Below are 24,136 nucleotides of genomic sequence, written 5' to 3'. Positions count from 1 at the left end.
ACATCACACACTGGGGACTGTCGTGGGGTGGGGGGATGGGGGAGGGATAGCATTAGGAGAAATATCTCATGTAAAGGATGAGTTAATGGGTGCAGCAAACCAACATGGCACATGTATACTTATGTAACAAACCTGCACATTGTGCACATGTACCCTAGAACTTAAAGTATAATAAAAAAAAAAGAAAAGAAAGAAAAAGAAGCAAGTTCCAAGGAAGGTCAATGCTTATTTGAGGAGATTCAGAACATGTCTTGGACATATGGTCCCTCAGGACCAGAGAAAATGGTATAAAAGTTCCTTAAGTTGATTACGGCTAAAAACTGAGTGTTTTTCTGGAAGGGGATTCTGAGTTTATTAATCTCAGAAGTGTTGACAAATGAGGATCTAAATGACCAGAGGGCTGGCTAGCAGGTTTCTCATTTCTCATCTTTGCCATGAAAATGTGCTGTACTTCTGATGCCTGGAGAAGGGCTCCCTTAAATGTTTCTCTGCAGATTTATTCTCATGGGGTGCATTTTAGAAAGAGAGAGAGAGTGAGAGAGAGAGAAATAATGTTTCAGAACAAGAAACTTTTCACTTTTGAGATAAATCAGAGCATAGTCCACTCCCCAGTGTAATTGAGTCTGTGACACTGTTTGACCTGCTATTTGCATATGTCTGAGGATTAAAACCAGGTTCCTTCTAGTATCCCTTCTGAACAATTTAGGAATTGACAGACTACAGTATTCTGTAAAATAGGTATTTATTTCATCAACCTGCTTTAAGTTTTAATTGTACCATAGCAGTCCAAGAATTACAGGTGATAGTTATTAAATAATTAAAAAATAAATTTATGGCGTATCTGCAATATACAGGTCACTGGTTTTGGAGACTATAGGACAAGAAATGTGACATGTTCTTCCTTGTTTTCAAATGTTTTATATAATAGTTGGGAAAACAAGATGCAGATATATGAGAAGGTACTGCGCAATGAAGTGATTTCATGGATGTCTGTTGAGTGTCTACCACATTCAGGCATCGTGCTAACTCTGGGCATGTTGGATGGACGTTCCTGTCCCCACAAGCTGATAGCCTCGGGGGACAGAGGGACAACTCAGTATTGAAAATGTGAGGGCTGTCATGATGGGGGAGCTCAGGATGCTGAGGGAGCCATCAGCTGAGCCCCCGTGTTATCCTAGTCAGGAGTTCTCACTGTGATCCTCAATCCCCCAGTGTCAGGACCATTAGTGACATATGTGAATTTCCACCTCTCCTGAATCAGCATCTTGGAGGTTGTGGGACTGAGAATTTGCATTTAATCCAAATGATTCTTCTGTACAGTGATGTTTGAGAACATTGGTAGTCTGGGACAGTGGTTCTCAGCCTTGTCTGCACATTGGAATCACCTGGGGATGGTTAAAAAAATGATGTTCAGGCTCAGAGGTTTTGATTCCATGGATTCCTCCAAACATTTAGTATTTTCAATATGCAGCAAACCTCATTCAGGGGAGAGCTTCCTAACTTCCAAGACAGCACTGGTGGGGGTGGTGGTGCTGGTGAAAAATACAGCTTTCCAGGGGCTCCCCTGGAGATTCTGATTCTATGGATCTCCAGTGGGCTTAGGGTATCTGTGTTTTTAACAAGCACTCCAGGATTCTGATCATCAGGAAATCTGAGAAACTTGGGTCCAGGGGTCAGCAAGGATCTCTTAGGAAGTGGCTGACCAGGAGACTGTATTTTTGTTTAATGTTTAATTTTTAATTTTTGTGGGTACACAGTAGGTGCATATATTTATGGGGTACATGAGATATTTGGATACAGGCATGCAATGCATAATAATCACATCAGGGTAAATGGGGTATCCATCACCTCAAGCATTTATCCTTTGTAGGAACCTGACTTCTAACAGAATGGATTGTTTTTCTCGTGTGCAAGGCTGTTCCCTCACCATTCTCTTTCAGAGCATAGTACTTCTATTTACAGCATCAAGTTCTCCCGAACCCAATTAACATTTTCCTCCTAATGATCAAGGCAGCAAAAGTAATTTAAAGTCAGCACATGAATCTTTAGAGAAATTGAAAATGGAAATGTTTTAAAGATGATGCTGTAGTCTTAAGGTTGGAGGAATCACTTCTATTAACATCTGGTAAATTCTAAAAGTCAACAGGAGAATTTTAATCCCTTTACTTGTTGGATCTGATCTTTATCTGAACAATGTAAACTGTGTGACCTGGAGCAAGTTGTTTCACTTCTCTGGGTCTTGTTCTCTTCATCCATAAGAGATGTTTGGAGTCGTAAAAGATCCATTCATTTTCTTTCATTTTTAAAATTCTGAGTCTATCCTCTAAATTTTGATAGGATTAAAAAATAATTTCAAAGGTTGGATTATTTCCAGTCTGAGAAAAATAATGCATTTGTGAGTCAAGCTGGCATTTTCTCCATAGCCTTTGTTTGCTCACGTCCTATGAAAGTGAGAGGAAACTCAGTTTTCATGACTCCCTGGTGTAGTTGTGGTGGGGAAAATCTCATCTCAAAGAAAGTGAAACCTGATTTTGTGCATCATGTTTGAGGAAGAGCTAACTCATTCACTGCAGCCCATTGCCATGGCAGAATGAGTGGTGAGCCCCACAGGCAAGACAGTGGCAGAGCCTTTTCTATGTTCCATAGAGAGCCCAGTGGAACACAGGCATCCTAAAGCTTAAAGCCAACTGTGTGAACTTGGATAAGTTACTTTAACAACTTGAGCTCTAGCCTTTACATCTTTAAAATGGGCATAAGGCCTTATAGGTTTTTTGCAGGATGTAAATGTAAATTATGTATGTAAAGTCCCTAGCACTGTGCTGGACACTGAATAAAAAGACTTTATTATTAATAATAACATATATCACATATATCAGAAGTTAAAGTAAGTTAGATTACTATTTCCTAAGTATTGACTACAATATTTAAAAGTATGTAGATGAACGTTTTTCAGCTTTAAGGCATATTCAACCTTAAAAATCACCAGACATCCAATTAAAATATTAACTTTCCTAAAAAAATAATATTTCAGAAGCAGAGCTAAAATATTCCAGGAAGTCATTTGAACCTTATTGATGACCTCACTTGCTACATTTTGTAGATAAGACTATAGAGATCCAGAGAAGATGAGTGATTGTCCACTTAGATGTCAGAAGACATTAGCAGTTGTCTTTCCCTCCATATCTATCTTTTCTCCTTCCTTATTAAGAAAACTTCAATTTTATTCAGAACAGCAATGCATTCAGCTATAAAACTACATTTCCCAGCATCCCTTAAAGTGTGAGGGTGGTCATGTGACAGTTTTAGCCAATGAGAAATAAGCAGAAGCCACTGGGTGGGGCTCCTTGGAAAACCCCTTCAACATGGCTGACTTAGCTGGTTTCTTTCTTTCTCTTTCTTTCTTTCTTCTTTTTTCTTTTTTTTTCTTTCTTTCTTTTTCTTTTTCTCTTTCTCTCTTTCTCTCTCTCTCTTTCATTTATTTATTTATTTTTTATTTTTTTGCCGTTTGTGCTTCTCCTTTTCCAGCCTGATGTAAACATGATGGCTGGTGTTCCAGCACATCTAGAGAACATGGAAGTGGCAGAGCAAAGGATCAGAAAGCTAGAAAGAGCTGGATCCCCTGATTCACAATGGTACCCTGGTACCCTAAACCAGCCCTAGCTTCCTTATCTCTGTATTTTCTTTCACATGACAGAAAAATAAACCCTTGTCTCTGTTATTATTTGGATTTGCTGTTTCATGCAGAAACATTAAGTCTTGACTGAATACTCACACCTAATCAGAGGCAGAAGCCGGCTTCCCACACTCTGCACCCAGAGTCACAGATTCACAGAGCTATTGCCTTATTGGTCATCCTCACACCCTAGTCCACAGATCAGTGACAGGCTGGCAGCTTAAGTATTCCCGGGAACAGGCATTGAAAAGTCAGGTTCCTGGGCCACCCATCCCTAGGGATTTGTATTCAATGAGGCTCGGGTGGGGCTTGGGAATGTATTTTTTAAAAAACTTTACCCAGTGTGCTCAGTTTCACTAGCTATGAGGGAAATGCAAATTAAAACTACAATGTGACTCCACTGCACATCCATAAGAATGCTAAAATGTAGAAGACTAATATTACCACATTTTGGCAAGGATGTGGAGCAACTGTAATTCTCATATACTGCTCAAGGTAGGGTCAATGGGTACACCCACTTCAGGAACCTATTTGGCGGTATCTACTAGAATTGCACATATGTATATTAATGACTCAACATTTTGACTCCCTAGTAGACACTCAACAGAAATGCATCTGTGTGTTCACCAAAAGACACGTGCAAGAATGTTCCTAACAATATCACTCATAGTAGCCCCAAATGGGAACAATCCAAATATCCGTTTATACAATGGAGTGATATTCAACAATGAGAAAGAACGACCTATAACTACATACAGCAACATGGAGGAATCTCTTGCTCTGCTGAGCAACAGGGCACATAAATAGTCTGTTTCTTGATTTGGGTGCTGGCTACATGGGTCTGTTCATCTAGTTAAAATGTCATGGAGCCACACCTAATGAATTTCTTTGTATATACTATACTTGCTAAAGAGTTTACATTAAAAATCCATCCCCTGGAAGGTCAGTTTTGGAAACATTGTTCCAGTCCAGCATGTGGACAACTTTACTCCAGATGATTTTCTTGAGCCCAAAATTGATCTCCTTATGACATCTACCCCTCGAGCCTAGCTCACCCTCTAGGACCACAGAGAAAGCACCAGGTCATATGAGAGAAACCTAAATATTCGAAGGTGGCAGTCATCCCCCACTAAAATTCTTTGAAATTTCTCTGATATTGGTGATACTGGGAGATGGGAGCAATATTTCCTATGACTCAAGTAGGCATTTTCAAGCATTAGGCAGAAGAGTACATTATGATATTAAATTACAAAGTGACAACTGGTTTGGAGAGAGAGATGGTTTTCTTTTTCTCCCCTACAGTCATGATGGGGGAAGTGTTATTCTCTCTCTTTCAAGGTCCTGATGGACATATATTTAGATAATTTGTTGTTATGCATGAGGACTTCCTGTAACCTTATCTCAAGATAAGAGAGAGATGAGCTGTGGGACTGCTCTGTGGAGGCCCTGTTCCTCATCCCTCTGGGCTCTCATTTGGAGTATCTCATCCTGACCAATGGTTTTTCACTTTTGGCTATTGGAGCCGCTTTGCCTAAAGCTAGAGATGCCTTGGAGTTTACTTCTCCAGAGTAGCTCTTAGCCGATGACTGACTCATATAAAAATATGACAGTCCTGCTTCCTTGCCTGGAGGTAGAACAAACTCTGAGGCCTAATTTACACTTGGGATTAGACTGAGGCCAGAAATTTTGAAGTTGAAACTTTGCTTGGATTCTTCCCCATCCCTAACTTGCTTCCCCTACTCCCTTACTGTCTTTCCTGGGATCCCTTCTTTAATAAATCGCTTGCACCAAAATCTCATCTCAGGGTCTGCTTCCAACCTCAGAAAGTTGGTATTTTGAAGAATTTTAAGACTGGCTCCCATGATGGACTTACCCACAAGCTGCCAGGTGTTATATTTTTTTCCTCTTTATGCCAGCAGAGAATATGAAATTCATGATCATTGCTTCAAAACAAAGCATGCCTAAATGGTGACTGCATTCTTTTCTGTAGGATATCTGGACGTATGTGCTAAAAGAATGGTGACTAATCAAGGCAGAGCCATGAATCTCTAGGAGTCCAGCAGCCTCACTCCTCCACTTTGATTTATTTAGGTCTTCCATTTGTATGCCTATGGATCTAGGCATAGGCATAGGATTTTGTTTGTCAAAAATCTCAGAAGACTGTGAGTCAAGTCCTGACCTCTGAGGCTGAAAGGGCGACCAGAAACCCTTCTTGCTTTTGGAGCACTCCTGCTCCCTGTGCAGCTCAGCTACAGGCAGCAGGTTCTGCTAATTGTCTCCTTGCAGATGCAGTGAGCAAGGCCAGCTCAGGCTCCAGGGCCCACTCAGACCCTGAGATGAACAGTTTTATCTTCAGGAAATGTACATTGGATGTGAGTAAATTTTGGTTTCTGTGCTTGATAGGGCAGAGGTCTCTGTGCCTAATAGTTGAGCTTTGACCAGTGTCTTGGCATCACAAATTTTCTACCTGACTTTTGTTAGAAGAGTCAAAGTTTAGACTTGTCCGAAGAGAGGAGTCACTCTCAATTTGGGGTCTTATCTGTAAAGGGAGGATAATTATGCCTTTTCTTGTGAAGGTAGAGGGTTGAACTAGGTAATCTGTTGAAGCCCCTTTCTATTCTAGGAACCAACTCCTGCCTCCTTTGCAATCAGAAAATGCACTGCATATGTGGAGAGAGACAAGCAGGGCTGCCTAGAGATTGATGCTGGGAGGCCTGGTTACCTAGCAACTCTACTCTCCTTCCCCAGGAGACGGAATCCAACTTCTCACAAGTTGCTGGGAACTACACTCTCTGACAATTCCCTACACAGCCAGCACTTACACTCACACTATGTGTGTGGTGTCTGAAGCCCATGTGTTCATTCTGTGAACATAAGGCCAGCCTCAGGTATCATTAAAAGAATGCAGAGTAGCAGGTGGGCAGGTACCTCCACTGCTACTCAAATCCAAGGTGCGTCCAGCAGTAGCAATATGTGGCCTCTCCATAGGATGGTGAGGACATAGGAGATGGTCTCCTCTTACCTTCAGCTTGGAAGGTTTCCCAGGAAAGCCCATATCTTGGTCTACACTGCGTGACTTTGCCTATCTTGCTTCAGTGTTAAAAAGTGAATCCACTTCACAAATTAACAAATCTTGAGTGGGACCACCTTGTTTGCCACATGTTCTGAAACACCAGCTTGGCAATTTGATTTGTCTTCAAGTAGCTGATTGTGAATATCACTGGAGTAGAAGAGCCCAGGGATACACAGAGGATAGAGGGGTAAATCTGATGAAGAAAGAAATATCTCTGTGCCCTCACTGGGTATCTGAGTAAGCTGCTGATACATGCTGCTGGGTGTTGTGCGCTCCCAGGAATATGGTTTTATGGTGTGTGTGTGTGTGTGTGTGTGTGTGTGTGTATGCACATGCACTTGTGCTGGTGGGCACCTGGGCCACTTAGAAATGCACAGCAGAGTTCATTGGCCCTGACTATTCATAGCCTCTCATGTCCACTTTTCCTTCCATGGACACCTGGCATGTGGGCAGAGAGACACGTGTTAGTCCACCCTGCAGAGCTGGCCCTGGACCCAGAGCTATGAACATACTTAGCCTCCAGAGCCAGTGCAAACACGCCAGCTGCCTCGGGGGCAGCTGCAGATGTCCCAGAATGCCTCAGAGTGCAGTTGCCGTACAGATCTGTGGTTGCCTGGAAGGGAAGATAATGAGTAATGAGTGAATAAATCACGCTATTTTGAACCCCCGCACAATGTGGAGCAGGGGATTATCTACTCCTTTTATTTATTTATTTATTTATTGAGACAGCCTCGCTCTGTTGCCCAGGCTGGAGTGCAGTGGCATGACCTCGGCTCATGGCAACCTCTGCCTCCCAGGTTCAAGAGATTCTCCTGCCTCAGCCTCCCGAATAGCTGGGATTACAGGCACATGCCACCAAGCCCGGCTAATTTTTGTAATTTTAGTAGAGACAGGGTTTCGCCATGTTGACCAAGCTGGTCTCGAACTCCTGACCTCAGGTGATCCACCTGCCTCGGCCTTCCAAAGTGCTGGGATTACAGGCATAAGTCACTGCCCCCAGCCTACTCCTTTTATTTAACCTATGCTTTGTTCCCAAGAAGATTAAGATGAAACTAAGGACAAACTTAGCATCCATATGCCTCTCTTTTGCCCTAGGTTTTATCTGAGCTTCCTAGTAGCCCATGTAAAAGGGGGACACATAGTCAGTTATAGTTACAGTGTCCACAAGATAAATCAGTTGTTCAAAGAAGCATATCTGTGGCTATTCCAGAGACTACAGAGAGATTTATTTCCTGAAACCTAAAAGGAAACATTATGAAGTGGAAAGTGATGTCAATACCCCCACCCTAGTTTTGTTGCATCGGGACTGGCCCTTGGAAAGGCCAAAGGCCACTTCATCAGCATTTCTTTTTCCTTCATGGGGGAAAGAAGGCATTCCTGAAGAGGAAAGAATCAACATGCTCAGCTAAAGTTTCTCTAGAAGGGCAGGCTATTAAAACATGTTTCTCTACATCTAAAATCCACAGAGAGATTCTGAGACGTGTTGAGTCAAGACAACCCAATATGTGGGTATCACCTCCACAACTCTTACTTAGAGGGGAGACTGGTAAACAGATTTTTAAAGGACTTTCACAAAGTGAAAAACCTCATTTTCAATGTTTGTGAGAGCCAGGGTGTACATTAAAATCATGTATAAACGACAGGAATTCTTCCTCTGTCTGTAGGATCCTCAAGAGAGCTTATTATTTTGAGGAGGAAATTACCTGGGAGGTTTAAAGGCATCTATTGAGCAAAATTATAGTACTCAGAGGAAACTCAAGGCCTTTAGCCAGCCCAAGTAGAAAGAGTCATAAATACGGGTTGAGGATGAAGTTACACCACTGAGAGGCCTTTGGGGTAGGGAGTGGAGCTTTCAGGCATGAGAGTGAAGTGTCACCTCACCTGTCCCTGTCTGCTCTGCCCTTCTCCCTTTCTGTCCATACAGCTTACAGGATAAGAGGGGTCAAAGCCCCCTTCTGTTTGGGAGAAGCTGGCACAAGCTGGCACATTCTTCGTCCTCCCCAAGACCAAGGGGGAATGCAAGAGGGCTCGTGGGAAGGACAGGCTTTTAAGGTCTGTGTCCCTTCCAGGTAAAGGGCTTCTCCTGACTCACACAGGGGGATGGACATCTTGCCAAGTTGGGATCCCACATGGGAGCGTGGGATTGAAACACTGGATGGTACTAATGATTTTGTCCTGAGCTCCTGTTCTCCTCTCTCGAGAAGCCTCAGTGGAGATGGGTGCAGCCAGTCAGGATATAACTCATGCATGACTACTGAACCACCTACTAAATCCTGGTCTGGAGGTGTGAGAAAAGGCTGATCTGTGAGCAAAATCTCCAGAGAGGAAAAGATCCAAAAAGGCTTATTATGCTTTACAGATGATGTATTTCCCAGGGGCTTGGAAAATTCACCATTATACCTAATTGTCAAGAAAGGAAGATTTTTTTTTTCTTTGCTCAGAAAAGAGCAACAAACAATAAATCTATGATTATTAATCTTTTTGTTCTAAAAATCATGGCTTCATTTTAAAATATGATGAAAATCACAACTCTATCCCTGAGAAAATAACAGATGTGTGTGCAATTTTAGGAGGTTAATGGATCCAGAAAAGTCCATCCGTGAATGTTGCTTTTTAAATTACTATAAATAAATAGATGGGTTCTTGTGTCAGACAGGGTTACAGTGTGATGCCTTGGTTCTTACAATGAGTTAGTTATTCTTGTAAGTGATGGAATGGGGCAACTGATTGGTAAACCAGACTTCATCATTACTTGTAAGCCAGAAACAATAAACAAGAAAATCTATGGAAAACGATCCAGAAAGGAGTCCTCATGGAGCATGCTACTAGCTTGCAGATGGGAGGCCTGTGCTTTGTTAGAAAGCAGGCCTGGGCATAGAGAAAAGGGGTCTTTCCCTCAGAGCCTGAACTAAGGCTCTGAGGGAGGGGACAGGAGGGGAGCAAGCCAGTGACCCAGCATCCCACCCTGACACAGACGTGCAGTGGCCCTAAGGAAACAAGGACAGAAGGGGATGCGCTCACCACACCGGCCTCAGGGTTCCTTTTCCTCCCGTTGCTGAAGGTGGAAGCCAAGGTGGAAGAGCAGCTCTCGTCATACAGGGCGGTCCTGCCATCGTTGATGGCTGAGTTGATGGAGATGGTCCACATGCTGGAGGCGTAGCCGTCGCAGTTGCAGTCGTCATAGCTGCCGCCGTCCCCAGAGGCCCACACGTAGATGCTGCCTTTGCCGCCGCGGCCCTGGGGAGAGCAGGGGAGACGCTGCTGCTACCCACAGCCTGGGCTGCGAGGGGGCAGGGGAGGTCTCCAGCCCAGGGGTTGGGCTTCTTCAGCAGTTGAACCTAAAGACTGGGCACACTTTTTAAACTGGGTTGGACACCATATCCTTCTGGCAGGGCATCGTGGGAAACTTTTTTTTCCCAGGAAGAATTCAATCTAAAAAAGTCAACTGAATTTACAATTTAAGCTGGGTATAATGAGGTAGGAAAAGTGGGAAGAATTATCTTAAAATTTACAAATAAACTGCTTTTTAAAAAAGCTATAAAGGTGGTACATGTTCACCATGAAAAGTCTAACTGTATGGAATGGAAAATAAAAAAAAAAAAACTCTCTAGAGGTAATTATTATCTCATTCTTACATCTCCTTATGTATCAGACATTTTTCAGTGAAAATGCAACTATATGGACATATAATTTTTCTTAGCTACATAAGCTATACAAAACATGTATAGAAGATATATACCTTTTATTTTAAATAGCTATATATCAATATATAAATATAAATATTATATGTAAACATTATAAATATAAAGCATACATTTACTCCATAATACATAAAAATCTTATGTGTGTGTGCATATGTATGTATTTTTTCTTTTTTATTCAATTGGATACTAGAATCCTTTTAAACACATAATATATGACATTTTACTTGCGCAAGGGAACTCCAAATGTAGGAGGAAAGTCTAATATGATCAAGTAAAACACACAGTGAATAAAACCTTAAACACACAGTAGTATGCACGGTAGTTATTGCCACATGCTGATTAGTTTAAATGGCAAACTTTGCATGAATCCCTACAGTTAGCATGGCTCTTCTCCTCAAACCATGTTCTTAGAGGTTCTTAAAAATCCTTTTCCTTGTCTTCTGAGTATTTTCCTCTCTACCTAAACAACCCAGGATTGGACCATTAGTTTCTTGCTTCCCACTTTCTTACCCCAAGGCAATGGGGCTTGGGGCTGTTTAGTGTTCACCTGTAGGCTGGGAGGGTGGATAGGAGTGCAGCCATGCAGTGCAGGAGGCAAGGGGCAGGTGCAACCTCCAGCCACTCCACAGCCTGGCCCAGGGTGGCTTGGTTACCCTCTAGAGGGAGAAGACAGAAGAGATTGTCAGGGAAAGTCTCTCCCTGTGTGGTCACCAGGTGTCCATGGTCCTTACGCTTGAAACTGACACAGAATCAGTGGTTTAAGGGTGGAGAAGCCAGAAGGAAGAGAGACGACTGGATTACCTCCAAGCGCTCTCTGTCCCTTGACAATCAGACGTGACATTTTCAATTGCTTCTAACAGCACTGGGAATTAATTAGCCTGTGATTGATTGAATCGACAAGTGAACAAATATTTATTCAACCACTAGCTGGGAACTATTCTCAGCATCTTGGTAAATCTATGCTGGAAAACTCCAACCAAAACAAGGAACTGCTTTTAGAAACCAGGACAGCGAGGGAAATAGATCATCCGTACAGTTGGTGTGGAGGATCACACTCTCAAACAGACTCAGATTTGGGCTCGGTATCAAGAAATAGCAAAAGTGCGGCTGGGCGCAGTGGTTCATGCCTGTAATCCCAGCACTTTGGGAGGCTGAGGTGGGTGAATCACCTGGGGTCGGGAGTTCGAGACCAGCGTGGCCAACATGGTGAAACCCTGTCTCTACTAAAAATACAAAAATTAACTGGGCGTGGTGATGCACGTCTGTAATCCCAGCTATTCGAGAGGTGCGGTGAGCCGAGATTGTGCCACTGCACTCCAGCCCGGGTGACAGAGCAAGACCCCGTCTCAAAAAAAAAAAAAAGCAAAGTACCACTGATATGTTTCACAATAAATGGGTGAGTGAGGTTGACCATCTGCAGCACTTTCTCCTGAATCAGTCCATATGTAGACTGCTAGTGAGATGAAGCAACGTTTGCTAAAATGAAAGAAATCGATGCTAAACATTCTCTTCTTGGTGTGGGGAGTGTGGTAGATTGATTGTGACCCTAATTATTCATGATTCCCTGTATTTATGCCCTGTGCACTACGCCTTTGCAGCCCCATCCATCAAGAGGAGGGGTCTATTTCCTACCCCTAGAATCCAAGCTGGCTTTATATTTTGCTTTGGCAAATAGAATGTGGGGGAAAGTGATTCTGTATCAGTTCCAAGCATCAGTCCCAAGAACCCCTATGTTCTCTGATCTCTCCCAGAACTCCATTGCACCGTGAAGATAAGCCTAGGTTAGCCTCCTGATTGATAAGAGACAAATATTCCAGTCAAATTCACTGCCCCTGCTGCCAGCTGCCAGACACAGGAGGGAAGTCATCCTCGATCCGCCAGTCTCTAGCTCACTCTCCTGAGATTAGCCTAGCCTGGTCCAGATCAGCAGAACAATGCAGCTGACCTGTAGACCCAAGAGCAAAATTAAATGATTGTTATTTTAAGCTACTGAGTTTTGGGGCAGTTTGTTATGCATCCAGCTCACTGTTAAACAGAGAGCAACGGTCAGCCTGTTTCTGAACAGTGAACAGTAAACAGCAAATGTTAATTTTGTTTTAAACCATCAGACTTGCCCACAAGAATGCTTTGTTTTCTAGGAATACTAAACTTTGTTTTCTTAAGCTAGATAGGACACATGAAGCAATAATAATTGTGTCCTTGCTACTAGTGATTGGGTTTTAGTGCCAAATAGTCCCTGGCTTCTGGGGAAGATGAGCCAGTGAGGAAAAAACTCTAGTTCTGGGGGAAGAAATGAGTGGGGAAGGGACCTCCATAAGAGGACTGAGAGCTGGTTATGGGATGGGGCTGTTGCTGGCATGCCACCCTACTTTGGTTTGAACTTATATGTCCCCACCAAATTCATATATTAGAACCTAAGACACAACATGATAGTCTTAAGAGGTGGGACCTTTAGGAGGTAGTTAAGTCATAAGAGTTTGGTTCTCATGAATGGGATTACTGCCCTTATAAAAGGGCTCCGGGGAAATAGCTAGGCCCCTTTTCACCCTTCCACCATGGGAAGACCCAGCGTTTGTCCCCTCTACGAGATACAGCAACAAGGCACCATCTTGGAAGCAGAGAGTGAGCCTTCGCAAGACACTGAACCTGCCAGTGCCTTGATCTTGGGCGTCTGCTTAAGGCTTGATCCATTTCTGCCTCTTAGCTTCACCTGAACAGGAGCTAGGCAGAAATTGAGACAGAACAACTATGGCTCACATCTAAACCATAACCCTTTAGAGGAAGAAGTGCAGAAAACAAAGATTGACTATCACAGCAAGCATTTCTATAGCACTTACTGCATGCCAGGGACTTGTTAAGTACTTTACATATTATCCTATTCAGTCCCCACAGCCACCCTACAGGCAGCCCCATTTACACTGGCCACACAAAGGATAAAATACTTAGGAAGAAATTCAACAAACTTAAAAAAAAAAAAAAAGCCAAGGAAGTGCTAAATAACGCTTTGAAACTCTCTGAACTCTATGGAAGGAGGGACGAAGATGAAGATTTGATCCCATGGAAAGATATTGGCCATATTCTTGAATAGAAAGACAGGATCACAGAGATGTCAATTTTCCTTATGTTAATATATAAACGTGCCAGGTGCAGTGGCTCATGCCTGTAATCCCAGCATTTTGGGAGGCCAAGGCAGGTGGATCCCCTGAGGTCGGGAGTCCGAGACCAGCCTGACCAACATGGAGAAACCTCGTCTCTATTAAAAATACAAAATTAGCTGAGCGTGGTGGCGCATGCCTGTAATCCCAGCTACTTGGGAGGCTGAGTCAGAATTGCTTGAACCCGGGAGGCGGAGGTTGTGGTGAGCTGAGATCGCGCCATTGCACTCCAGCCTGGGCAACAAGAGTAAAACTCAGTCTCAAATATACATATATGTATTTATATATATGTAACATTATCCCAATAAATATACAATATATCAATTGAGATTCAGCCCGGCAAATATTGCCACACTTGGCAGGTCAACAGAGGGAATTTTATCCAGGGAATAGGTGTTAAAGGAAAGCCTAAAACCCAAAAGGGAAATGGGAAGTCATCCATGGATTAGAGGGTGACCCTGGAGCTGGAGGACAAAGGGAGGCCATGACCCAAGAGCCAGCACTGTGGGTGGGGCTGTCTGCTGGGGGGCGGGGTCTGCACCCTAATCCTGCAGCTCATGCTCAGTGAGAGGAACAGCTGTCAGCTGCCTGAGGCAAGTAGGCCAGCCTGGTGGCTCATGCATGTAATTCCAGTGCTCTGGGAAGTGAAGGCTTGAGGTGGGAGGAGCACTTGAGGCCAAGAGTTTGAGACCAGCCTGGGCAAAGTAGCGAGAGGCCCACTCACCCCCAATTGTACAAAATAAAAAATTAGCTTGGCGTGGTGGGGCACACCTGTAGTCTTAGCTACTCGGGAGGAGCCAGGAGTTTGAGGAGCTGGAGTCTGCAGTGAGCTATAGTCACACCACTGCACTCCAGGCTGGGTGACAGGAAAAAAAAAAAAAAAAAAAAAAAGGCAAGTGCATTTAGGTGAAATTAAATGAGTGGTACAACTCCACTTTGAATTCTGCCAGTCTTTTGGAGTTTAGTGAGATTACAGTGTTTCTCAAAAGTTTTTACCAAATGGAAACTTTTAACCTAGGCACTATGGAGTGTACTTAACCACCCTGCTTCTCAACTAGTGTGGACTTTTGCTCCAGGATGCAGTGATGGAGACATTTTTGGTGGTCACAACCGTGTGTGTTTTACTAGCATCTAGTCGATAAAGGCCAGGGAGACTACTAAACTTCTATGCAAAGGACAACCTCCTCACCACCGACAAAAGAGTATTTTGCCCAGAATGTCCATGCGCCCAGGCTGAGAAACCCTGCTCAGTGAGGGCAGTGAGTAGGAACTTGCTGGGCATGGCCTTAAGTAGCCTCTCACAAGCCCAAAATTTCTGAAACGTTCAAGCAAATTTTTTATTTTGCTCATAATATAAAAAGAATGTTACAAATTGCTTACCGTCAGCTAAGGTGACATTCCAGCTAGAGACTGGTGCAGTGGCTTGCTGTGTCCCCAGTGCATTGCCTACGTTTGAGGAGGTGGAAATCCCACTTTGAGAAACTTGTGGCAAAAGTGAGTCAGTCTCTCCACCCTAACCAATGGGTAGGCACCGGGGTTAATGACCAGAACAGGTGCTGGTCTGGGGTTGGTATGGGTGCAGGGTGCAGACCCCTGGTGAGGCAAGCCTGGGAGAGCTTATCTTTTTGTAAACAATTATAGTAATTTTTATTTTCCAGTCACCTTAATTTCTTAATACAACATTAGCATACCTTGGAAAAAGTTATTGTATCTTTTACTATGAAAATAATATTTATTATCGAATACTTGGAATATAGAACATGAGGGAAATAAAAATCCTTTATAATCTTACATGAATAGATAATCACTGGTGATATTTTGTGGAGTCTTGCCAATTTTACATATAAATGCAAAGTATAAGAACGAGCTTGAAAGTGAAATTGGGATAATAAAAATAGATCAACTTTCTTGGCCCGCTTAAAATGTATTTCTCACAATTTATATAATTAACATTTTTTATGTGATTAAATACTCTTCTACACCATAATTTTTTATTAGTTTTATGAAATAGCCAATCCACAATTTATTTACACCTCTTCTTGAATGTACATGGAATGTTGTCTCTAGTTTTTAAAAAAGTACTTTATGTTTAAAATGAACATAATCTTATATATGTCTTTGTATGTTTATTTTCTTAGGCAGTGTTTCTAAAAGAGGAAATTTTGGGTGAAAAAAATGAATGATGATTCTTGGTCCATCTGCCATATTATTGCTCTTGATAAAGTTTGTTAACAGTTTATATGTTTACCAGCAGTGCATGAGAACTCTATATTCAGCTCATATGCATCACAATTTAGAATTGTCCTTTCTTAAAAATAGTTTTGCCGATTTGGTGGGTAAAAATAGTACCTCATTGTTTTGAGTTATATATTTTTTCACTAAAGTTGAATTTATCTTTTTGTGTCTTTCCTGCTCATTTGTATTCTTGCTTTATTATTTAGCCAAGCCCCAAGCCCCAAAAGATAATATACTTTGCCTATTTTTTTTTCTTTCATAGAATTTTTTTTTTTTTTTTTTTTTTTGAGACAGAGTTTAGCTCTGTCGCCCAGGCTAGAGTGCAATGGTGTGATTTCGACTCATTGCAGCCTTTGCCTCCTGGCTTCAAGGTATTCTCCTGCCTCAGCCTCCCGAGTAGCTGGGATTACAGGCACATAGCACTGTGCCCGGACAATTTTTATTTTTATTTATTTATTTTTTTAGTAGAGACGACAGAGTTTCATCATGTCGGCCAGGTTGGTCCCAGACTCCTGACCTCAAGTGATCTGCCCACCTCAGCTTCCCAAAGTGCTGGGATTGCAGGCATGAGCCACCTCGCCTGACCTCATAGTATTCTTTTTATTGGTTTGTAAGAGCTCTTCCTGTATTAAGAAACTGAGCTAGATTTTTATTATCTATATGCATATATATTTACTCAGTTTTTCCTTTTTCTTTGATGTGTTGGATTTAGACTTGCCGACACTTTTCCATTATATTACTTTAATCTGTTGTTAAAATATGAATTTTAAAATAAACACATATTTTAAATTGCACATGAAACAATGTATTGATTTATGAATATTGCCTTTCTGCACTCATAGTTCACGAAAAATTTTATTCAAATTATTCATGAACATCTTTGGCAAATTTTATTCAAACTATTCACAAACATCTTCGACATTTGCACATTTGTCCTCACTAGGTCAACTGGTTACCTCTTGCGCTACCTAACTGTTTCGGTGCACATTGTGGTAGTCATTGCTGCTGCTTGCTAAATATTGCAAACTGTCCATGGTCTGAGCCCATGACCAGGCCTCTTTGTGGTTGGGTGAGGTCTTATAAGCCATTTTAATCAATGAGTTGTGAGTGGGAGTGATGATAGATGATATCCTTTGTAGTTTGGAACTTTTACTGGTCAGTTCCAGACTCTGCAGAGTCCCTGTGGGTTCTGTCGTAGTTCAGCGGGAGTAGGGTATCAGGTTCTCTGGAAAAGCCAAGCTAAGGATGATGCAGTTGCCCTGGCCTCTGATTTAAATCCTCACCTTGATTCAGTGTTTGATGGCGCCTGTGGTTGTCTTTAGTTATTGTCTGGTTTTCGTGTAACCACCTTGGAGGTCAGAATCCTGTGTTATTCTGTCTCACTTCTCAAAGGATCCAGCCATTGTAGTGATGAATCGTTCTGATGTCAGAGGTGCTGCTGAGTTTACATTCATGTCAACTTCTAACCTCAGGTGAATTTCTCACTGGGCCCAGGTGGGCCAACACTACTAATAGAGCCAAAGGGTGGGTGACAAACTCTCTTGGTTTGCCCAGGATTGAGGGGTTTCCTGAGATGTAGGACTTTTCAATGCTAAAAACAGGAAAGTCCCTGGCAAAATGAGACGGCTGGTCACAAGGATCACCCGAAACTCACCAGACTTTTCTCGTAGTTCTCTTTATCCCAGAAATGAAAGGAAGGATGGTAACGGCACCAGCTATTTCCAAGGCTGAGCTGCAGATTCCATGCTGCAGCAGTTCTGCTCAGTTGCAACCTTCATCTGGCTGCAGAGCATAAATCTGGGCTTGCAGAGTATTCGTGAGAGCTCCTTGGCAGGAGGCATTCATCGTCTGCCAGAGGCGCTGGCACTCGCCGCCATGGTGTACGACCCGTGGCTCTGATTAAATTTCAGCAGGCGGCACTGTGGCCTCCCCTCGCCCATGCCTGATTAATCACTGTCTCCCCAGGCAGCTCTCTGTCCCCTGCTTTCCTGGATGGTGGTTTTCTTGTAAGTGGTCCCTGTCCATACATTCCAGCTGGAAGAAGACCTGAGATCTGTGCTTTGCCCTTTGCAGCCCCTTAGGGAGTAAACAATCAATGCGCTGTCTCATCTGTACCTTAGAGAATTTTTGTAGCCTTGTCTTTAAATATTCCCAAAATATTCTCTCCAGCAGCAACTCTGAAGAGTGATTAAGAAGAAGTTGGGATGTAGTCATCAGAGCCAGCAAAAGGTGTGCCAGGGTTGCCCTGGGTGGCTGCATTTCCTCAAGTTGTGGAAAGAAGTTCATGCATCAGTTGTCACTTTCAAGACCTTCTAGTGTCACCCGAATTCCCCTTCTGGTTGTCAGAGCAAAGTAAGATGCTGTGTCCCATAATAGCCGGTTTTTGTAGCTCCCTCTTTGCAAGGGCTACATCCTTTTCCTGAACAGTAAACACATCACCTTACCAGTGTTTTATTTATCCAGAGAGTGATGACTCTAAGTCTTAGGTTAGGTTTTGCTTAAGCTGCACTTTGGGAGTCGTGTGTGAGCCTATATCCCTTGGGCTTTAGAATTCCCTGTGTCTGGGAGTTTCCAAATGTCAGCATATGCATCTTTTTGTCTAAGGGCTTCCTCCCAAGAGGCTGAAAGGCTGCTCTGTGCATCTGTCCTCAGGCTGAAAGCACTGGGGCATTTACAAGCTTTTGGGAACAAACCTCATCAATGGGTTTTATTCCAGCTCCTTTCCCACAGGGTGGGATACCTTTGGGGTGTGTTCTCAAGTTTTGGTGTGGTTTTCTGAAGTTTCCCAGTGGCATTAAGCTCCAGTTGCTGATAGTGATGACTGGCAGGATAACATACCCTTAACTGGTCCTGTCTCTTTCCTGCCACACCACCCATTCATCACTGGTATTCTCTTCACCTCCCCAATAAACTACTTGATCCCAAATCTTGCCTCAGGATCTGCTTCTAGGAGATCTAAAACTAAGACAGAAGTCAATTATTGAACGCTCTGGTAATTCAGGGGCCTCTGACTGTCCTGTCACCCTCTTCCCATATACAATGTGAAAAATGATGTAACTGTAAACCCAACACATAGACTACTAAGCAAAAGAAAAAAAGGATTTCCTTCTTGCCCACTCCTCACTGCTTCTCTCAAGTATTTACTAAGCAAATGTAGGAGGTGCAAACTTCAAATCCCTAAGGAGCCAGGTAGGTGATGTTTGTGTGAAGCAGCCGTCAGACAACTGGGAATGGTGGGATCTATGGCAAAGAGTGCATGCCCCGATAAAAGTCTCTTATCCATCTCCTCTTTGTTCTCTTCCTTTTAATCATTGCTATGTTGGTCAAACAAAACGTATGTACAGGATGATAAAATTGAAAGACAAACGTAAGAAGTGCCTTGTATAACAGGTAATTCTCTGACTCCTTTGTTTATGTGAAGATTGCCTTTCAGAAGTGGATTTTCCCTTAGAGTAGACCAGGCAGTGGAAGTCACTGGGAGAAAACCTTCGCTAATGCACAATGCACCCTCACTTCCAAAATACTACAATGTTGTCCAAAAAATGTCACCTTGAAACAAGGAAAGATTTATTCCCACTGCTTGGGGAGATTTATTCCCATTTCTCGGGGAAAAGTCAAATGTGAAATAATGTATTTTTCATCATACTCACTCCACTTTCTAAAAGAAGTACATGCTGTCATCTGAAGATCAGTCATAACAATTTTTCTCTTAAGCTTCAGTGGGCTCGGCATGCTTTGCAGGACAATCACACTTGAAAGGGCCTTTTCACCTGCAGCCAGGGAGGCTACAGATGGAGGAGAGAGAAATATCCTGCTTCGAGAGGCAGTGGAGCAGTGCAGAACTCCATGGAAAATGACAGGGGCACCCAGGGATGTGGAGCACTGCCACCATCTGCACTGTCAGTCTGGACAAAGGGCAGACATATCCTACCTTCCTGACTCTCTTTTGGCCTCAGGTGTCAAAAAAGTGCCTCTCAGTGAAAATCCATGTCTGCTGAGGAAAGGGGGAATCTGCCAACTGTTCCCCTGGGCACCTGCTGTCACCTGGTCTGGGGCTTGGATGTGTAACGATTTCTCTCCAGTCACACAATGAATAATGCAATAAGGAAACAGGCTGTCTGTGCATCAAAAATTTCATCCTAAATGCTTCTTAAGGAGACCAGGCATTGAAACAGGGTAGGTACGTCACTTTCCTGCCACCCGATCCTGTTGGCAGACATTCTCTGTAAACCGCATTGTGTCACTCAAATGTCGGGCTCCCGTTGCTGTTTCAGATGGGTTGAATTTCAACAGCAGACTGGCATAACCTTGTAATAAAGCATCTTCACTATTTCCTAAACAGTGTAGCAATGGACATTTAGCTGCTGTCACCATGATGTTCACTTCGAGGACTCTGTTTCCCATCTCATAATTGTGTTTCTGGGATCCTTGTATTTAATGTAAAAGTGATGAATTCCATAAAGTGTGAGATCTTTCCTTGACTTAGAAAAGTTGTCCTCCACAGTCTTGGGGTAACTTAGAACTCTGGTTGGGAAACTTGCCATTTTGGGGAAACATAAAACCTTGGGGTTTCAGGTGTTTTTCCTCCAGTTTTTCCACTTCCCAAAGGGAACTTCCAGACTCATGAAGGCAAGGGTGGCTGTTACTTGCAGGGAGAACACACAGGTATGTAAGTGCTATAATTTAAGGGAAGTCAGAAGAGTCCTCCAACGAGAAGTGTGCTGTTAAATGTTGAACAACCAGCTCTCTGAAGGGGGCATAAAAGGGCTTTATTTTTAGTGTTTGTCAATTTCCATGTCAAATTTCAAGCTCCCAGTGTGATGTTATTGGGAGCATTTCAGCACAGCACTGTCCCTAACTTGGAAACATGTTTCTCTCCTAGGACTGCATCGTGAGCATTTTCGCATGCTCATTCCTTCGCGGAAGCTACGTCAGAGAAGGGAGGGAGGGAGATTCTCAAGTTCCTGAACTAGAAGAAAAAAGTCGTAATTGGATCAACTATTGACCATCTTGGCTGTAAAGGAGAGGGCCAGGTGACATCAAGGTGACCTTGAACAGTGACCAGGTCATTCCCACACTGCCAAACCTCTTTTTTGATGATCCATTCTAAGACTGGAAGGTGCATGAGTTTGCCAGGGCTGCTACCAAAGGACCACAACCAAAGGACCAAGGTAACAACCAAAGGACCACAAACTGGGTGGCTTAAACAACAGAAATTTCTTGCCTAGAAGTCCTGGAGACAGAAGTGTCAGCCAACGCTGCTGACACTTCCATCTCCAGAACTTCTAGGAATAGAATCCATCTCTAGAAGTTCTGGAGACATAATAGATTCAATTCCATTCCTAGAAGTTCTGGAGATGGAATCTATCCCATTCCTCTCCCAGCTCCCAGTGGGCTGTTGGCCATCTCTGGCTTTCCTGGGCTTGTAGATGCATCCCCAGCCCCTCTGCCTTCATCTTCACACACTGTTCTCCCTGTGTGCATATCTGTGCCCAGATGTTCCTGTTCTTTTTTTTTTGTCTTTTAAATAAGGACACCAATCATATTGGATTAGGGGCCGATCCTACTCCAGTATGACCTCATCTTAATTAATTATATCTGCAATGACCCTATTTCCAAATAAGGTCACATTATGAGGTATTGGGGATTAGGACCCCAACATATGAATATTTGAGGACACAATTGAATCCACAACAGAAGAGGTGCTGATACGGTTTGGCTGTGTCCCCACCCAAATCTCATCTTGAATTTCCACATGTTGTGGGAAGGACCCAGTGGGAGGTAACTGAATCATGGGGGCAGGTCTTCCCCATGCTGTTCTCTTGATAGTGAATAAGTCTCACGAGATCTGATGGTTTTAAAAAGGAGAGTTTCCCTACAGAAGCTCTCTTCTCTTGTCTGCTGCCATGTAAGACATGCCTTTCACCTCCCACCATGATTTCCCCAGCTATGTGGAACTGTAAGTCCAATAAACCTCTTTCTTTTGTAAATTGCCCAGCCTTAGGTATGTCTTTACCAACAGCATGAAAACAAATTAATACAGGTGCATACAGTCTTATATTTCTGTTCAGACCTTTGAAAGAATTCAACAGCTCAGAAGAAACTACTCCATCAGATGCCTAAGAAGACTGTGAACATAGACAACTACCCTTTGATGTCCTCAGAGGAGAAAGAAAAGGGTTTTGTTAGAAACCTTCTGACTGGCCTCTGACCCTGCAAGTTCTGAACTTTCCCAAGAGAACCACATTTCTTGGTTTTGGAGGCTCATCTTGGGGTGTTTCTCCTAATTTTTAACCAAAATTTTCCTGAAAGCATCGAGGGCAGGTGGCAGCTGGAGCAGAGGCTGACAGGTTTTAACAAGCAAGGGTGCCAATGGGGTGGTGTCCAAGTGGAAACACCTCTAAGCATAAGCCTCGAGGAAGGGGAAGGGTGAGTTGGAGAGTGGGAGCCACGGAGCTGGGGAGAAGCAGACAGGGTGAGTGTGGCCTAGCCCCGTGACTGCAGAGCCCTCCTGTGGCTCTCCACACATTCTTGGGGCTGGCATCCTGCAGCCACCTTGGATCAGGATGTCTGTCTGGTCCCAGGCACTATGAAATCTTGCCTGAATCTATCTCATTGTCCTGATCCCTCTTGGTGCATTTTTTTTTTTTTTTTTTAGATAGAATTTTACTCTTGATGCCCAGGCTGGAGTGCAACGGCACGATCTCAGCTCACTGCAAGGTCTGCCTCCCGGGTTCAAGTGAGTCTCCTGCCTCAGCCTCTTGAGTAACTGAGATTACAGGTGCCCACCACCACACCTGGCTAATTTTTTGTATCTTTAGTAGAGATGGGGTTTCACCATGTTGGTCAGGCTGGTCTTGAACTCCTGACCTCAGGTGATCCACCCGCCTCAGCCCCTCAAAGTGTTGGGATTACAGGCATGAGCCACTATGCCCAGCCCCTCCTGATGCATTCTTATGATAAACCAATTTATTTGGGCTACCTAGGCCTCTGTTCCTTCAACACAGGGACAAATGGCGTGTGGCTCAGTCATCACACAGCCCACCTGTCCGACCCATCATCCTGATGAGGAAATACAGAGCTGTTCCTTTCTGGAAATGCGTCACCTCTGCTGCCCTTTTCTATTCATTGTAGGTTTTAAGAAACCATATGTTAGGGTCTTAGGATCTCAGGGTTAGATGATTTGGATCCTCAAGATCATGTAGAGCAACACTTTGCAAACTTTAATGGGATCTTGTTAAAATGCGGCATCTGTGGGAGGGGAGGAGGCGCTGAGGCTTTGCATTTTTCACTCCCCCAGGTGGCCTGTGGCCACACTTTGAGAAGCACTGACTCAGACCATTTTGCAGAAAGTGAGGAATGTAGACACCGATTAGTCTGAAGTTCCCTAGTCAATGGGGGGCAGGACTGAGGTTAAAACTCAGGTCTCGCCACTGTCAAGAGGAGCTCTCCACCTGCTGAAATATCCCTGCAATAGGACAGACCTGCTGCTCTCTAGCGAAGACAGAGACGTTGACCAGCAGCCAGAAAAGCCTGATTCTGAGAGATGAGCCCCTTCATTTGGTGCCCTATGTGCTTCCTTCCCCTGGGGCCTATGACAGCTGTGGTTGGAGGTGCCCAGAGTGTCACAAAGGCCTGGAAGGGCCTGGCTGTGTCCCAAGGGAACTGTCTTTGCAAAGCCAGTCTGGGGGTTAGATCCAGCCTGTGTGCCAAAGTTGGCCACCCACTGCGCTGAAGGGTTCCACTTGGTTTGAAATATTGTTTACTATTGTTTAGGGCTGAGACTCTGGGGAAGTTACATGTGAACTTGCCAATTTTTGTCCAGTGAGATGCTTTAGTCTGGTAAGACTAGGAATGTGTGTAAGCAAGCAACAATTTAGTAAGGATCTAAAGTTAGATTTCTCATGGCTAAATATAATCTAATCAGACTGAGCTCATTTCATCAATTCTTTTACAAATTTTACATTGCCTAGCATTCGGAGGCTTAGACTCACTAGGAATACAAACACGGACACAGGGACAGAAGCTAAGGGATGATTTTGGAGGCTCTGAGTGCTGAAGAGATGGAGAAAATGGGGTGGAAGAGGCCAGGTGCGGTGGTGCACGCTTGTAATCCCACCTTGGGAGGCCAAGGTGGGAGGATCTCTTGAGTCCTGGAGTTTGAAACCAGCCAGGGCAACATGGTGAAACCTGTCTACAAAAAGTTAGCTGGGCATGGTATCATGCACCTATAGTCCCAGCCACTCTGGAGGCTGAGGCAGGAGAATCACTTGAGCCCAGGAGGTTGAGGCTGCAG

The 24,136-nt window shown here is 43.6% G+C and overlaps 1 protein-coding gene across 1 annotated transcript in view; it reads right to left on the bottom strand.

Annotated features, from left to right (window-relative positions):
* Positions 1 to 24,136, bottom strand: part of PCSK2 (proprotein convertase subtilisin/kexin type 2) — a 264,982-nt gene that overhangs the window by 21,153 nt on the left and 219,693 nt on the right. The window contains exons 9-10 of the mRNA XM_054468136.2: positions 9,768 to 9,983; positions 7,259 to 7,359 (exon numbers count right to left, since the gene is read on the bottom strand). Coding sequence (XP_054324111.1) covers positions 7,259 to 7,359; positions 9,768 to 9,983 — 317 coding nt within the window. The remainder of the gene's footprint in view (positions 1 to 7,258; positions 7,360 to 9,767; positions 9,984 to 24,136) is intronic.

Source organism: Pongo pygmaeus, chromosome 21, assembly GCF_028885625.2.
Source record: "Pongo pygmaeus isolate AG05252 chromosome 21, NHGRI_mPonPyg2-v2.0_pri, whole genome shotgun sequence".
NCBI lineage: Eukaryota > Metazoa > Chordata > Mammalia > Primates > Hominidae > Pongo > Pongo pygmaeus.
This window is presented reverse-complemented; position numbering and strand designations above follow the sequence as displayed.